The 16702-nt window shown below is 39.2% G+C and overlaps 1 protein-coding gene across 2 annotated transcripts in view; it reads left to right on the top strand.

Moving 5' to 3' along the window:
* Positions 1 to 16702, top strand: part of prkcbb (protein kinase C, beta b) — a 117054-nt gene that overhangs the window by 43939 nt on the left and 56413 nt on the right. For both annotated transcript variants that reach the window (XM_079564013.1, XM_079564012.1), the window contains exons 4-6: positions 3200 to 3311; positions 3396 to 3524; positions 16214 to 16370. In XM_079564013.1, coding sequence (XP_079420139.1) covers positions 3200 to 3311; positions 3396 to 3524; positions 16214 to 16370 — 398 coding nt within the window. The remainder of the gene's footprint in view (positions 1 to 3199; positions 3312 to 3395; positions 3525 to 16213; positions 16371 to 16702) is intronic.

Raw genomic sequence — 16702 nt, 5'->3', positions numbered from 1 at the left:
GGCTGTCCTGTCAGACCGTTCAAAAGGCACAACCAAAGGTGAAGTGATTCTTCTCAAGAATAGGGTTGCCAGATCATGCAAAAAAAAACACAATCTTACTTGTTTCCTTCACCGTAAATTCGGGAGATTAGCGTGAGAAATGACTGACCGGGAGCACCGCGGGAGATAGGGTTAGAAATTGGGATTCTCCGACGCGAATCAGGACAGTTGAAAGTATGCTAGAATATCTGCTTCATCTCCAGTGTCAAAGAATGTGTGGAGAAAATGGGGGGGAAATAGAGAAAATATTAGTAAATAAAAAAAAGCAAAAATTTGGGCAAAAATTGGGAAAACAAGGAAAACATTGGGCAAAAAAAAAAATAGAGAGATGGGGGAAAAAATGGTGGGAAATAAAATCATTTATTTGAGCTTAAAACAACCAATTCACTTCCTTTAACGCTGTCCCTGGACCAACAGCATCAAAACTGGGATTTTTCGGTTCCTGCTTTCAATGCTTTCATTTTTTTGATACCAGTAGTACCAAAACCTTTTTCCCAATACCATCCCAACAGTACCAAGCCCTATAAACACGGCCGCGGAGCAAAATGCTAAATCATGTTCCGTTAATTTTCAGCTTTTTGTGGGCTTGGAAACACATCCAACAGCCACTAAACATCATCATATAATATGGTAATGATAAAGAACCACATTGAATATGTAAATGCCATGAAGCTCTCAGGTCATACCTTGCCACACTTTTACACATGGCTTCTCCATTCATTTTTAGGGGGTGGGGGGGTCTTACAAAAGTCTTCTCCAGTGAAGTATTTATATCATTTGTAAAGTAATTATCCGACAGCTGCATGTTTTCTGCCACGTACTGTTTAGATATTTATTTATTTATTTCAACAATACATGGCTGACGTGGGCCTTCGATATGTCAAAGATGACTACTTTCATAACGTGTTACTATGTTTCCCTCGATCGTCTTCGCCTCTGGGGGCCCGTGTGTGTCATACTGCAGCGATCTCGCAGTCACATACAGGCGTCGGTGACATAATTACTGTCCCTTCTGAGCGCTGTGCCGTGTGGGCCGGTGTGCACTCAGCCACGGGTGCAGGTGTCACTCACATGCACCCACGACCCAGACGCAAATAGCCCGCCTTTCTGCTCCAGTTCTGAGCAATTAGCACGCCGTGTCACCACAGCGCACGGTGAACTTGTGAACCTCTGTCCTCACTTCCCCTTGTGCTTTTGGATGTGCAGCTGTCAGGAAAAGGCTGTAAGACTGTGTCATTGTTTATGCCATTATCCTGCCGCTCAATTGTGAGAAATGAAATTACAATTAGGCAACATGCAGCAGTTAGTATTTATATTTGCAATGGGATCATAATGAGGCCGTATTGTGTACAATTAAGCTTCAGTGTTAGATGTAATGAGTTATCCTGTATTCTCGAGTTTATTAATTTCCACACACCTTTCCACTCATCAGCTCCTCATACTCCATGAACCTGGTTTTGCAATTACAATATTCATTCACTCCAAACACTGCCCCAGGGTAGCTGTGGCTACATATTATGTATTATGTAGGGAATTAATTGGGGGGGAAATGGTGGGGGGGATAGAGAAAATATTAGTAAATAAAAATAAGCAAAAATTAGGGAAAAAAATTGGGAAAACAAGGAAAACATTGGGCAAAAATATATATATAGAGATGGAGGAAAAGTTGGTCGGAAATAAAATCATGTATTTGAGCTTAAACAACCAAGTCACTTTCTTTAATTGCTGTTGGTCCAGGGACTACATATTATGTAGCCACAGCTGCCCTGGGGAAAACGCAAGCGAGACTGCCAAACTGTGCTATTGAACCCTCTGACCACCACCATTAACCCGGGCTACTGCGTCCCTCTTTCATCCCGGTACAAACCAAGGCGATTTGTTTTCAACAATGAATATTGTAGCTGTGAAAGGTAAACTAGCACAGGAATCACATGCATTGAATCACATGCATGAAACCAGGGGTGCAGGGTGCTTGAGTACTTACTCGGGCCATACTTGGAATGCTCTTAGATAAGAAAAAATGAAAGTGAAACTGCGTAGAAATACTTTCAAAGAAGTTAGTTTTAATGATGGTTTTACTTTTTTCAGTTTTGCCTGACGAAGGCCACTGGCCGAAACGTTGCATTAATAAAAGAACACTGGTGTTGCAAGTATACAGTGTGCGAGAGATTTTTCCTTTTCTTTACTTTTTTCAGTAAAAGGTTTGAGAATGTTTTTAGCAACATTTATGAGCACAGAATTCAGTATTTGAACACAAATACTAGGGCTGGGACAAAAGATTGGATTCGGATTGCAATACTTATTGCTGCAATACCAATTATCGATACTTTATCAGGTATCGCAATACTTTCAATACTTGCGTTTGGAGAAATTTTTTATAACGCACGTTGTTTTCCAGTAACAGTTACTCAGCACTGTGTTACATTTTCTGTTAATGCAGTTTTTCAATCTTCACACTTCAATAAATGTCAAATGGCATTTGGTTTATAAACTTTGGACACATAACTTACATTTTAAGGTAAACTTAAAACAAAAAAGGTTGGGAATCACTAGGGGTGGGCCATATCGTATCGCACATCATTATCACGTTATCATTTTTTTATATCGTTGCGGATGTTTTGGACATTTTTTTATTTCGTTGTGGACAATATAATTTATGTTACGCTCAGCTCCATCAGAGCAGCATGAACTCTGACTATAGAACATGGGGACAGGTGCTTGAAAAGTAAAATGAAATAAAGGATGTAAACAGCTTCACTGAATTATTCTTCCCAATAGGCATAAGGCTTGGATTTTGAAGTTTGAATTGTCAAATATATCGTATTGTGATATTTTTTTTTCATATCATGATATAGATTTTAGGCCATATCGCCCTAGGAACCACTATATGTTTGAAGGTCTCTTAACTAACAGAGACTTAGAAGTTTTTTTTTTTATGAACACAAGGTATTTTGCTTGAAAAGGATTTTTACGTTTATGAATTTCGACGTCCTAATAGACACTGTTGTTGCTTAGTTTGTGGTTCAACAGTTCTATAAAGTTTCTATTGGGATCAGACTGTTTCATTTTGATTTCATAACACTTGATCGTATGATAATAGTGTTACATAAAATGCTTTGTACTAAGTGGTTATGTCACGCACTGGTTTTCTTCCTCTCAGGACCCACGGGCCAAGCACAAGTTCAAGATCCACACCTACTCCAGTCCCACCTTCTGTGACCACTGCGGCTCGCTGCTGTACGGCCTCATCCACCAGGGCATGCGATGCGACCGTATGTACCCGGCCTGTTCTTGTTCTGCACACAGCCCCTGTATATACAGACTATAACTAATGCCACCCTCCCTTTGGTGTTTAGACTGTATGATGAACATCCACAAGCGCTGTGTGGCCAATGTACCCAGCCTGTGTGGGACGGACCATACGGAGAGGAGAGGACGCCTCCAAATCACTGCGGAGATCAAGACCAATGTGCTCACTGTCACCAGTAAGTGTGCGCCTTCTGAGAAAGAGAAATACATGGTGTAAACTAGCCAGTAATGGTCCAGTGTGTTGTTGTTTGGCTCCCCCTGCTGTTGGACTCACAAATGTGACACCGACATGTTTAAGCTGTAGTTTTATTTATAAAACACTTTAAAAGATGAGCATTAGCTGTTAGGATATGCTCCTCTGAAAAGGAAGGTTTTTTATGCATAGCTTTCCAATATTAATAAGCTTTTAAAATGTTATGTTTGTGCACCACATTGAATACACTGAACACGATCAAATATTTCACTAAATTTAGCAAAGTGATTAGAGGAAACTTGATTCATTATTCATTTTTGTGTTGAAATGCTTTCCTAGCAGCCCAAGGGGAACTATAGTTACTCAATTATCACACCCACAGAACTAGCAACATGTATCTGACATTATATATACGCAATACATTGAATAAAGGGGTTATTCAATAAAAATCAACAAAATTGATACAACTAGTACATTTTGAAGCAAGTAAGTTTCACCTGAATGTTACGGTCAAGCACTTGAATACGAGCACAGCAAGATGAAGATTTCATTTATTCAAGGTTTTTGCTTGTGCTCTGGATGTTTTGGTGAATGGTTATCAAACAGGCGTGAAGCACCGTTTATTCAGCTCACAGATCTGTTACATTGCTCTGGTCAGGAACACTGTTTTAGTGCATCATTTTATTAATGACCTCCCACAAGTCATCTCTAATTGTTTAATAAATGTATTTGCCATTGACACTATTCTCTACACCTCCCACTCTGAGCTCTCTCAGTCAGGGGCGACTTGATTCTAATACAAAATTGGTTCTACGACAACAAATTAACAATAAATATGAAAAAAATCTTGCTCTATACATTTTGGCCCGTATTCTAAACTACTGTCTACTCCCCTATCAGACTTTAATGTTACTCCAAGTGTTTGTTTCAGATAGCTTGTTTGGTAATTATTATCCCTTATCAAGCTCTCTACTATATTTAGTGGTTCTCACTTGGTGGGTCAGGCTTCTGAGTCTGTCTAAGCTTTGATTATCTGTCATTGTTATATCCATCCATCCATTTTCTTCCACTTTTCCGTTGCTGGGTCGTGGGGGCAGCTGTTGGAGCTGCCCAAATCACATTGCACCAGCCCCTTATGGCGCCTCCTGCAGGTGGTGGGTGTTGGTCTCTCATAAGGGGCTTCTGAACCGCTCTTTGTCAGACCCGTCACCTAGGACCTGTTTGCCAGGGGCACAAAGCCCCCGACAACAGAGCCCCCAGGATCATTCGGGCGCTCAAACCCCTCCACCACGTTAAGGTGGCGGTTCCAGGAGGGGGTCATTGTTATACTTAATACTTACTCATTGATATTATCCTGTATTTGTTTTTATCAATGACGCGACACCAGAGGAGAACCACTGCTTTAAACATTATTAATTTCTTAATTTGTCCAATTCAGCTCAAATCCATATAATTATTATAAAATATTGAAAGTTAACACCTACAAAACTCATCTAAACAGAGCTTTTTACTTGCGTGGACCGTCACATTTTTGACATTTTTTCCCCATTACTTTTCGTTGGGTTTTTATCACGCATTTTGCCACATTTTCTTCACTTTTTCATCACTTTTTCATCACTTTTTCATCATGTGTTTTGTCGCATTTTCATCCTCGCTTTCGTCTCATCTTTTGCCGCTATTTTGCCGCTTTTTCCAAGAAGCTTTTAGATTTACATAAAGCCAAACTGGGGGGAATGTGCTCGGTTCCGGTGGGGGTTAAGGGGTTAACTGGATCTGTGTGAGGCGGGTGGCTGACGGAGCATTTGTGAGTGTTCTGTTATTTTTATATCTGGTGTTACTTATTTAATTTGGCTCTTGTTTCAAATGCTTTTTTTGCTCAATCTTTCTGCCTCTCAGACTGCAGATTATACTTCCTGGTTTCACTAGATGGCGCCAGAGCTCTTTGCTGTAAACTTGATTATACTGAGTGACTGCCTTCACAACCTGAGACATGACAGACATTTTATTTTTATTGTGTGCCCAAGTTTACTGTTTATTTTGCTGATATTGTCGCACACTATTGCAAATACTAAGCCATTGCGAGTTTTCTGAGCTACTGCTGACCTGCTCATTCATGAGAAATGAAAGAACGTAGCTCAATTTCTTCCATTACGATTCGTTAGGACATATTAGTGCCTTGTTTTTACTGTAAATCTGCCTTTTGAGTGAAAGTGAACAAGCCCAGAATCCAATCATTCAAAAATAATTACGAAATGCTAATGTCTCTTATCTCCCTCATTCTCGAGCCTCACGTTTTGGTTCCCACGCTCGAGCACCTTTCATTTGCTCACTTACTGTGGGAAATGATAAGCAAGAGGAATTATCGCCAAACTATGACACCTTTAGCTGTTTGTAATGAAACACTCCTCTGATTATTATTATGTCAAAATATAGAAACGAAAAAGGTTGTTTTTTATGTATCTATTGTTTTCTAAAGCAGCACAACTATGATTGATAGCAATAGATGGAATCTGCTGTTGTTGTTTAAGGTCTGAATATGAATGATTCAGAAATGTGAGTTTTTCTCTTTTCCTGACACTTTTTATGAGTAAAAAAAAAGATTCTAGAAACTGTCTTTTTTTAGGGCATCAACAACTGAACTTCATCATGTAAATAGAATAGCATTTTTTGTGTGGGAGTTTCTTTTTGCCTATGAATGGAGGATTTTCCTCGTCTCCTACGCTCCTCCAGTAATAATAGATAGTATCTGTACTTGAGTATTTATTTTCCTGGCGACTTTTTACTTTAACTCTTTTACTTTTAAAACACAAGTATCTGTACTTTCTACGCCTTACATTTTCAAAACAAGCTCGTTAGTTTTTTTAATCACGCGCTGCCCGTCCAGACTGTGCATGCTTATACAGCACTGACAAACTAAACCAGAATGATATAAATAATGTTCCATGTATCAAACAAGTCATATTGATTATAATATAATATCATTTTGAATAAGTCAATGCAAAAGCCATATTAGATTGGATCATGTTTTTCCACCGCTGTATGTTTTTACTCTTTTACTTTCCCTCTTAACCCCCACCTGAACCGAGCACATTTTCCCCAGTTTCCAAATCTAAAAGCTTCTTAAATTACACGTCAAACAGCGACAGCAACGAAGATGAAAAAAAGGCAAAAAACAGCAACAAAAGAGCAACATAAATGTGTGGGGAAAGCAACAAAAACGCAACTAAAAAGAGACGAAAACACGACTAAAATGCTTCCAAAATGTGGCAACAATGCAACAAAAAAGTTTGTAGTTCTTTGCTTTCAAATGAGGCGTTTCTCTGGCCTATAGTCTGTAAGTCTCCAGTCGAGAAGCTTTTAGATTTGGGTAAAGCTGACCTGGAGAAAATGCGCCTGGTTAAGGCGGGGGATAAGAGGTAAATGAGTTGCAGCAGTACATTTACTGAAATACTAGTGAGTACTAAGTATTATATGCTTCCAAAAACACATTATATTGCCCTCAATATAATGTTGTGGTGTGATTCCCACAATAAAATAAAGAAAAAGTTGTGTGAGAAATAAAAGAGTTCACAGTCGTGGCTGTTGTGATAATGTTATTTTTGATACTTTAAAAAATATTTAGAACAGCAGCATGGTCCAAATTTAAACAAATCTTAGAGGATTTTTTAATTTTGTTTTTTTAATTTAAACACATCCATTCAAGGTCAAAACCCGTCTAAAATGGAACAAACTTAAAGCTGGCCCAAACTCATTTCTAGCTGTCACAATCCCTCCAGCACACCCAAATTACTCAAGCAACTGAATTATATGTACATCATACAGCTTTGCGCAGTGGCAAAGTGAAGCAGGGAGGACCACCCCCAAAATAAATTGTACTGCTTTAGATTCCACTTCTATTATCCATCGCTCTTTAAACATTTGTGTGAAGACAATGCAGCAAGATCTGTTTTTTGCTGTGTTTACAACGAACTCTGTGATGGCAAATATACATTTAATTTACAACCGCAAAAAGTCAGGTACCAAAGCTTTAAAGGCAAAAAAAATAACATTAGCTCATTTTTACGTCATTGATTACATTGTGCTGTCCATTTTATCAGCAAATCTTAGTGTCATTTTCTACTTGTTGAATAAACATTTGTGTGATTTTAGTGTCGGACTAGTACATTATAAAGTACAAATAATGAAGAGATCTGAAACTCTCTGGAAAAGTGAAGGATGTTACAATAGGGTGCAGTACTTACTTCTCTCTGCAGGGGTCAGTGTGTCGCCACCTTTAGCTCAAGCCCAAATTGCAGCAGGGGGGCGATAGTAGGAGCTGCTGGAGAAATCGCAGTTAATAATTCGCACATCTGTGAGTCAGTGCCTTCACAGCGTTAGCCGGAGAGCACAGGTTAGTGAGTTTTAGTGAGAAACTGCACCTTTGGGCAGTTTGGCTCAAGGACGAGGACCATAGCGGCGACTCCTGCTGCTTCCAATAGGCCTCACGTTTGGATAATTAGAGAAGTGTTGTCACAAATAAACAAATAAATCCCCATGGTGCTGTATTATCCTGAATATAATAAAGTTGTTATTTTCATTACAAGCGGTCAATTGGCGCTACTTTGTGAATAGTTGAAGCACAGGATGTTACAAAAGGATTGCAGCTGGATTTGTTTTGGTCTGTTACCGATATTAAGGGGCTTGGAAAGGCCGATAGCTGATATCATTGAAATAAGTCTTGTCACTTTTGAGAAATTATTTATTATTTAAAGCCACTTCTTAGCTTTAAACTAAGTTGCTTTTGGCTCTAAGCATTTAGGCTTTGTGGGCTCATTGTCACTTATTAAACTGCAAACTACAATCATTGTAGAGTTGTATTTATAAACTCTTTAATAGAATTGAACAAGGGGCCAATGTATTATTGGCATTGGCAAAATTGTTTTCTTTTTTTTTTTTTCACATTCCGAGGAGCCAGTAGTAAAGTTGAATGCTGCCATTGGCTATAAGGTTGCGATAACACTCACAAGAAAACAAATTATTGCCCTTATTCTCTATAAACATAAAACTAGATGATTATAAAGCTAAATTTGTTGACACTAATGTGATTCTACACATTTCCCACCATGCTCTATGTGTAAACGCAACAAGACGGCAGCTGACCAGTGGACACATTTTGAAAATGATAATGTGTAGTTTTATACAAAAAAAGTTCTGGGGTCCAATACCGATATGAAGTGGGCTGGTGTGGCCGATAGCTGATATATAAGCTGATATTGAAGTCATTTTATTTGATGTCGAAAAAATGTATTATCTCTCAAATAGCTTATAGTTAAGCACTTATTATTATAGTAAATGTTTCAGTCATTGAAATATATAGAAATAAATCTAACCGAGGTCGACCGATGTGGGTTTTTCTTAGGCTGATGCAGACATGCACTGCTGATATTTTTGAAAAATATCTGGTCTATAATCCTGTGTATGATGTTTCTAAACATGTCAGTGTTGAACTGTGACAGCAGGGGGCGCTGTATGAGGCTGATTTATTCAGGACATTCATGTTCAGGTACTTCAGAGCGAGTTGAAAAATTGAAAGACAAAAATCAGCAGATTCCAAAACAAAAAAACAATATTCTCTCTCTCTTACGGTTCTGAAATGATCAGCAAAAGTCAACAACATATATGAGGTAGGTGCACAAACTTGTGACTGATTTTTACCACGATCGATAATGCTCCGCCCCCCTTGTGGGAGGGGCTCATTTTTTAAAGTCTGATTGAGCTGTGACTGAGCTATAACAACGCAAAAAATTGAAAGTCTCGGTCACTTCTGGTTCTGGAGATATCGGCATTTTATTGGACAATATCAGACATACATGGTATCATGAGTGATTGTGTAGCACATGTACGGAGCAGATCTGGCAACCAAATCTGTAAAAGAGCGACGGATAATCGGTATACCTTTATAGACTATGCCTATATTGACATAACGGGCATGTAGCGGAGTAGCCACTGTCCATGTCTACCACTCAGGCCAAGTATTCACCATGGCCACACAATGATTGCACCGAAGGCTTGCCAGGACATTTTTATTTGTATCCCTCCTCTACCGTAAACATGTGGGGAGGTTAACACAGTCATAGGGCCATACAGTGAGATATCATTCCATGCCTCTCCTGCACTTTGTAGGCTTTGCATACGATTAGCAGGCCTCACAATGAACATGACACATTTTCCGTACTAACCCGCTTCCTGTAGCTCCTTCCCAGCGCCGTTTTTTTCCCCCTTCCTGTCTTACATACACAACACAGGCTCCGGAGAGCGTTCCACACGAGACGAGTTACTTACTTTGCCTGTACACACCCACGCCGAGGCTGCACACGCACCATTCTGCTACACCCGCACATCTCCCCCTCCCTGTAGACTTAAATATACTCGTTATCTCTCATTCTCTGGCTTACCCGCGCACAATTAGCCCGTACTGTATGCAAGAGACGAGACTTCTTTTTTTGCACGTGCGTATTTCCCAGCGTAGACACACACACACACACAAAAAAGTCCTAATGCTTGCACACTCGTCTTAGTTGCTGTCCTGGGAGACTATTTGGCATGCAACCCTCTCTATAGCTGCCTCTCACGCTGCATTTGATGGTCACTTTAACAGGCATCATGTATTATTTATTGGCCCCGCTCCTCTGAGGGTTTAGAGCAGGTCCACGGGTCTCCTCTTAGAGCTTAGCGCAGCATGGATACTTTAAAGAATACATCCACTTTCATTTAGTTTTAGGGACACGTTATTAGTGGTGTTCAGTCATTGCGTGTATTTCGGCCTATACAAGTTTCACCTGATCAGATTGGGGTTTCCGGACTCAGTATAGCAAAAGAAACGGATAAAGAAGTATGACCTATCATAAGTTAAGGTGAGGTACCTGTGTAGGCTTTAAGTCGCACAGGAGTTGACAATCTTATGACAGTTTGCCCAGCCAGCTTTTGACGCATACCGTACCTTACTGAGATGAGGTTCTTGAGTCATCTTCTGTTCTCTGTAGTTGGAGTGTAGGACATTTGTACAGGCTTCGTCAGCAACTCAAGAACCTTGACTCAATAGATAGCTAGCGTTAGCATTAGCACGATGCTGACATGTAGCATCATGTTAGCTCCTCTCAATGTCTTTTTTATCTTTATTTAGTAGAAAACTATATTCATAATTCAGGGTTTGTTAAAGTAGTTTTTGAATAATTAGAGAAAGTTTAGATTTTTCTCCAGATTGTTTTCCCCCTTAACTGTTTTCAAACATGACCATATATGGGCAATTCCAGAGACGCCGTCTGTATCTATAGGGTAAGGTATGCTTCAGAAACTGTTTGGAGCAGTGTGCAGCCACAGAGTTGGGCCCCTGGGGGACCCATGTCTCGATCTTGAGCCAGTGCTGAACATTGTGTAAGTTCAAGCAATGTTCTCAAGACATCATATATTAAAAGTAAGGCTTTAGTTTTGTCACAATGCATTTAGTAACAGGATGCTCAGGGACTTAATACAAAGTGATTTCAATATACAGTACGATAGATTCTTTATTGTCCCATACGGGAAATCTGCTTCCATAGAGTCTCATGTCATTCAACACAAAAGGAGTACACAGACAACAAAAATAACATCAAACAAGGTATGACAAATGAATTAGTGAGGTAACTTGTGGAGAATGGCGATGCTCCTGTTTAAATGGGCCCTATTGTATCTACGTGTTTCTGCGTCTGAAGCTGGATGACGTTTTGTGCTCAGTGTCCTAAACTGTTGATTTGGCGAGGGGGGCTATTGCTTGGTCATTGAGCTCTGAGATGTTGGGTTTAATATTGCAAAACTTTACCCTGAGTAAATGAAATCAAAAACTGCAAGTTGAGCTTCCAAAAATGTTAAATCAAATATCAATCTGATCTACTGTGTGGTGAAATTAGTTGATTTAAAAGATTTAGGCCTACAGTATTTAGGCTTGCCTACTTAATATTTAGATACTGCTGTTAGGGTTTGTTCCCGGAGCTTTCTGTGTGTGTAGCCTACCACGAAAAAACATGTACAATAGGCCAGACTAAATGAGAGCGTGTGTGCTACAACAGTAGTTTCCCACCACTATGAAGTGGAAGAATAATGACTACTGTGTAGCGCTTTGAGAAACTTGGTAATACATGTTTGAAAAGCGCAATACAAGTGTAAGCCTTTATTATGATCATTATTTGTGACATACGGTTGGTTATAATCCAGTTGTAGTTTAATCGACTATAACTTTGTATTCAACAGAAGAGTACATATGTGACATAATTCAAAGAAATGTATTATACAGGGAGACAACAATTTGTTTTGTTCTGGTAATAATGCTCTTTATAGCTTCTTTCTAATGCATTTTTAATTTCATGATCTAATAGATAAAGCTTTTATAACTGGACCCAACCTATTTATCATTCTCGGAAAAATAGGCTCTCTGTTAATCAGGGAGAGATTGTGTATGCACTAATTTAAATGTTTCTATGATTTATCTTTGTGTCTCAGGTGGCCTGACAACATTATTGCTCTGTTTACAGACTTTGTGGCGTGGCTGGATAAATGCATCCGGATAATGGACGATGTACGGGCAACATTTATGAATTAAAATTTTTGATTTATTATATGTTACTAAGTACATAGTGACACATGAACACTAGGTAGGAGAGACATTCAGCAAATTGTGTGAGGCGAGAGGTAAACTCGGCATGCGTACACAAGAAAGAGTTTGTGTAAGCTCTCAGTCGTACAGGAGTTTTCCATTGACGTTTTAACCTTTGATTTTAAGGAAAGAGTTATTATCTTTACACCTATTGGATTTTGGTTTCATGTAATTACAGATACATCCTGGAACTGCATTCAACAATCAGTCACAATCAGATCATTATTGCAGTTTGAATGGTTTTTGCATGACTGGATATGTTTAATACAATGCGACTCTTTGCAAAAGAATTGGCGCAAATTTCCCATAAACTGTAACAGTCTTTAAGAATCTTGACCAAAAATCCAACCATAGGCCTACAGACCCTGGTTCCCATGTCTAGCATTAGAAATCCAAAAATCTAATTTTGTCCCAGTCGGAGCAGAACAGCACAAAATGACAGGCATTAAGTTGTTCTTTATTGTGATTAAATATAACATCACAATAAACTACTGCCCCTGGATCGTGCGAATGGTCGGTGCCTTTGTGGCTCTTCACAGGATCAAGGTTGAAAAGTTCGACTCTTTGTCTCTGAGTAGTCGGCCACCCCTGGTCTAGACAGTTAGATAGGCTACAGTTTTGTGTAAGACATTTAGCATAACTTACTACTAGGGCTGCACAATATATCGCGAAAATTATCGTATTGCGATATTAGCTGATTCAATATCCGTATCGCGAGAAGCCACAATATATCACAACATCACCATAGCCTTCATCTGACTAAGATCGACCCATTTTTTTTGCAAACTCAAACTCATGCATTGAAGTCATGTGTAAAAGTTCAGTTTTAGTTTAACATTTACTGGCTTTGTTAAATTCTACCCTTGTTTTGGTCCTGATTGGGTGTTTTTTAAGTCTTCTTTTGACACAATTTGCTGAAAAAAAATCGTGTTTAGTGAAATATCGCAATAATATTGTTATCGTGATATTGCACAGCAGTATCGCATATCGCAAGTCACTTCAATATCGTGCAGCCATACTTACTACAGTAATAACTGTTTTATACTTATGTAGAGCTAGTTGTGTCTTGTTGAAATAAATAAATATTGGAACAGTACGTGGCAGTTGGAAAATTACTTCCCAAATATTTAAAATTTTACAATAGCCTACTTAACCGGAGTCTGTGTTTTTACATCTGTAGCGATGTTAGCATTGAGGCTAAAAGCTAAAAGTTAATTTGGCGCAAACAAATGGTAAAATAGCACCACTATCTGACATAATTTGTATGAAACACACCCGGCTTGATGTTTATTTAAGTTTTCAAAATGTTATGTTATCTTATGTTATTTTTTGTTTACGTTAAAATTCTAACAGGAAGTAGTCTTTACCCTACACTGGTCAACAGGAAGTTAGCCAAAAAACAAACTTTGCCAGCAACAAAACAAATCAGTTCATATCTCGGTCTTCTCTCAAATTAGATCATTTTCCAAAGACTTCTTTTTTGCTGCCCACCATTTAGCTTTAATCTGAACGGCTTCTAAAGAGTGAGTGATGTCTCATGAACCCACCGCCGGCGCGCAACCTCGCCCTCTTCGTCCATTGTTGTCCTCTATAGCGATCACGCCCCCTTGTCTTAGAAATATCTTCATTACACTTTCAATAACACAATAACATCTGCCGCGTTGCCCCCGTGTTGTTTCTTATTCAATTATTCTCCGCGTGCATCGTCTTTAGCATTTCTCCCCGCAGCCCCTTCACCAACAAACCGAACAACCCCGCCTCTGGTAATTGAATGTGACCCCGCAACTTGACCAGCCGCCATAATTGCACACATACGCACACCATTTACGCACCCCCCCCCCCCCCCCCCCCAATGCAATCACAGGGGATTTGACGCCACCGGAATACAATTACAGGCGGCCACAAAAGAGAGATTAGTGTCGGAACTGGCAACCTTCATCTGTCTACATGGTCATTACGGACACAAGTGGCAGCCGCCCCTGCACCGCGGCAAAGGGTTAACTGTGTAGGTCGATTTGCAATAATAATTATATAGTTTGTTGTTAATTCTTTAGCGGGTTTTTTTTTTTTTTTTTTTTTTTTTTACTTTACAAGCAGTCAGTGGCAATTTAGTGTGAAGGTCAAACCGTCAGCAGAGAATAGCATTGTGGTTTTTAATTAGCATTTTCAGCAACAAAGCGGGTAGGAAGGGTCCCCCCCAATATGAGTGCCCTATGGAATAGATTGGAAATTGTGTTATTAAAAAGGTTCTGTGTTCTCCTTTGAAATGTCTACAACATACACCAAGCTGACTTTTTTCAACGTTCAACTGTGATTTACTATTATCCTTGTTATAGCCTACTTGTAATGTGTGCGTTTTCATATGTGTGAGAGTAATCCGCCTGTTCTAATCATTTCATCACCGTTTTTGAACTGCCTCCTTTCTGTGTAGAGTTTAGGCATTTCTTGCAGGGCGCATGTGCATTGTGTGGTTGACCCATCGGTGGTCCTCATTTTCTGGTCAGAACCTCGGGCACACTCTAATAAGGATTTTATATGGTTTTATAATTGTCTTGTTCTTTGCACCGTGGTTTGTTTTATGAATTGTAGCTATAATTCAAGCTAACTCTCAATTACAAACCAATTCTACCTAAATAAAGTTAACCTGAACCTTGAACAAAATTAGGGTATTCTATTCACTAATATTTGGTGGGACCGCTTTTAGCTGTGATTACAGCAGCTTTCACTGTGGCATTGTACAAATAAGACACAGTGCTGCATTATCATCAAGTATTGATGATGGGAGAGTGTGACCACTGGGCAAAGTCTCCTCCTGCACATCCCAAAGATTCTCAATGGGGTTAAGATCTGGACTCTGGTAGGGCTGAAAGATATATCGTTATCGTATTGATATCGAGATATGAACATTCAAGATATCAATATTGCAAAAGAAAGATATATCGTTATCGTATTGATATCAAGATATGAACATTCAAAATATTAAAATCGAAAAAGCAAGATATAAATGAGAAGGATTCTCATCACTGAAACTGCACTCTTTTGTATTATGATTGTAAAGACCAACAAAGTAGTTTTGCACTATTTTCATTATAGCCATGGCATAAGGTTTATTGTTATGGTAACTACTCTGAAAAAGGTTCCCAGTATAAATGGAAAAACTACGGAAAAAGCAATTAAAAATACAAGATTTAGCTTCAGTCAATTGGGAACAAGGTTTGTAAATTTAGAGAAATATTTTTTTGAGCAAATTGAAAAGTCTATTGTAATTTTGGAAATGCTAACAGATTGCAACTAATGTAATAAGCTGTATTACGGTTGAAATGTAATGGTAACGTATGGTTTTATTTGTTTTACAAAGCTCTTACGTTGGTTGATGACAAAGGACGGCAATTAAAAGTCATTTCACCACCAGTTCTGGCCTTCTTAAATTGACTGGATGCTACAATGATTTTCTTTTTCTGAAAAATGCTTAGTTTTCACCTAACCCATAGTTATATCGTATCATATCGATATCGAGATATCTAGCATGAATATCGAAATTTTGTCCATGTCGTCAGCCCTACTCTGTGGTGGCCACATTTATGTGTGAAGATCATGTCTGATGCTCCCTGAACCACTCTTTTACGATGTGAATCCTGTCATTGTCATCTGTCATTAGGGATGAAGAAGGTCGTCAGCTGATCTGATTCTTTGGGCACATAGTGTTGCTGAACCTAGACTTGACCAACTGCAGCATCCCCAGATCATAACTTAGTTATATCCAGATGGCGACTTTATTTTTGGTCATGCAGTGTATTATGTACAAGGTCTAAAATATACCCCGATGTGGTTGCACTTTTCTTTTCAGCATGTTAATAGGTTGTAAAATTACATGGTTTTACAGAATAAGAAAGAACATGCCTTTTGCAGCTCTGACACCATATTATTACCAGGAAAATGCTTACACTTTCACTTAAGAAGATTTTTTTTTTCTTAAATGTAATCCCTTTTCCCTCTTTCTCCAGTCAAAGAGGGCAGGAATCTGGTCCCCATGGATCCCAACGGCCTGTCAGACCCTTACGTCAAGCTCAAACTCATCCCGGACCCACGCAACGAGACCAAGCAGAAGACCAAGACCGTCAAGTGCTGCCTCAACCCCACCTGGAATGAGACCTTTAAATTGTAAGCCGTTTTTCACACCGCCTTTAGTCGATTTGTGTTGTGTTAATAATTAAATACCCATTCTCTCTCTCCCTCTTTCTTTTCTCGCCTTCTCCTTCATCCTCTCCCCGTATCTGCGCTTCTTTTATCTCGGCTGCCTTGCTCTCGCTCCCTCCCTCACTCTTCACATTATGCCTGGATTTCCACGCATGTGTAACCTCTGGCACTTCGATAAAAACATCTGCCTCCTTATATATATATATTCTCCAAACCTTGCTTTTGGGCTTGTTTCCTGCTCTTGGCAGCATTTACACACTTAATAAGCCACATTATAGTCTTTGCATGGGGGGGAA

Source organism: Gobius niger, assembly GCF_951799975.1.
Source record: "Gobius niger genome assembly, chromosome: 10".
NCBI classification, from domain to species: Eukaryota; Metazoa; Chordata; class Actinopteri; order Gobiiformes; family Gobiidae; genus Gobius; species Gobius niger.
Note: the sequence above shows the minus strand (reverse complement) of the source record. Positions and strands in the feature narration are given on the sequence as shown.